Source organism: Corapipo altera, unplaced genomic scaffold, assembly GCF_003945725.1.
Source record: "Corapipo altera isolate COAL_440 unplaced genomic scaffold, ASM394572v1 61129, whole genome shotgun sequence".
Taxonomy (NCBI): Eukaryota; Metazoa; Chordata; class Aves; order Passeriformes; family Pipridae; genus Corapipo; species Corapipo altera.
Genome location: NW_020884955.1, coordinates 803,006 through 804,318, shown reverse-complemented (window position 1 = coordinate 804,318; position 1,313 = coordinate 803,006). Strand labels below are relative to the sequence as shown.

At 70.9% G+C, this 1,313-nt stretch overlaps 1 protein-coding gene across 1 annotated transcript in view; it reads right to left on the bottom strand.

Annotated features, from left to right (window-relative positions):
• Positions 1–438: 438 nt before the first annotated feature.
• The window catches only part of FOXE1 (forkhead box E1), a 1,926-nt gene continuing 1,051 nt past the window's right edge, over positions 439–1,313 (bottom strand). The window contains exon 3 of the mRNA XM_027663693.1: positions 439–1,313. Coding sequence (XP_027519494.1) covers positions 439–1,313 — 875 coding nt within the window.

The window sequence follows — 1,313 nt, the reverse complement described above, 5'->3', positions numbered from 1 at the left end:
TGCCTGCACAATGCCGGGGAACACTTCCTCCTCCCTCCTTCCTACCCTGCACCAACAGACGTCTTGTTCTGTAAATAAAATCATCAACAGCAGAGATGTTTTTAAAAGTGAGATCTTCCCAGGTAGACCAGGAAGGGCCCTACCAGGGTGTGCCGGGAGAGCGGGAACTTGGCAGGAGGCTTTGATCACCTGCCCCAGGAAAGGCTGTGGAAGAGGAATGGTCTATTTGCACCGTTCAGGCACTTGGGAATCCCTACGGCTTTTTCTAGCGAGAGTGGACAGGGCTGGACAGGGCACCCCAGGTCTCTGACAGCGCCACTCCTCGCCAGGAGGCTCGGGCAGATGGCATCTTCCCGGGGTCCAGAGGCGCCGGGCGAGCCCCGCAGCCCGCCTTCTCCCGGGCTCCGCTCCGCGCTGTCGGGCGTCACCCGGGATGGGTCAGAGCGCCGGGACGAACCTGTCGGGGCCGCCGGGATAGGCGCCGTGCCGGGGTCCGGGCTCTGCGGTGCCCAGGTGTCCTGCGGCGCCGTAGCCGTGGGGCAGGGGCGGGTAAGGCGCGGGGGAGCGGCGGCCGTAGACCCCGGCGGGGGCGGGCGGCGAGGCGGGCAGCACGATGCGCCCCGACGGCGCGTACAGCGGTCCGTGACCTCCCGGCGCGTAGGGCCCGGGGGCGGTGGGCAGCGGGCCGTAGGCGTGGGGCAGGGTGGCGGAGGCGCAGCCCTGTGCGGGGAAGGCGGCGGCGAAGGCGCAGGAGGCGGCGGGAGCCGGGGGCAGGTCGGCGGGGGGCGGCGGGGCGGGCAGTGGGAGGAGGCGGCACGGAGCGTCGGGGTGCTCGGCGAGGAAAGCCGGGTAGGTGGAGAGGTCGCTGCGCTTGAAGCGTTTTCTGCGGCGGAGGAAAGACCCGCTCTCGAACATATCGCGGGCGTGCGGGTCCAGCGTCCAGTAGTTGCCCTTGCCGGGGCGGCCGGGCTCCCGTGGCACCTTGACGAAGCAGTCATTGAGCGTGAGGTTGTGGCGGATGCTGTTCTGCCACTTGCGGGGGCTGTCGCGGTAGAAGGGGAAGCGCTCGGTGATGAAGCGGTAGATGCCGCCCAGCGTCAGTCGCCGCTCGGGCGCCTGCCCGATGGCCATGGCGATGAGAGCGATGTAGCTGTACGGCGGCTTGCCCCGCTCCGCCGGACGCTTGCGGCGCCGCCGCCCGCCCCGCGACCCCGCCACCGCCGCCGCCTCCTCCTCTCCTGGCGGCGCCGCGTCCGCCTTCAGCGGCGGGGGCAGCGGCGGGGGGCCCGGCAGCAGCCGGCTCTCGGCGGTCA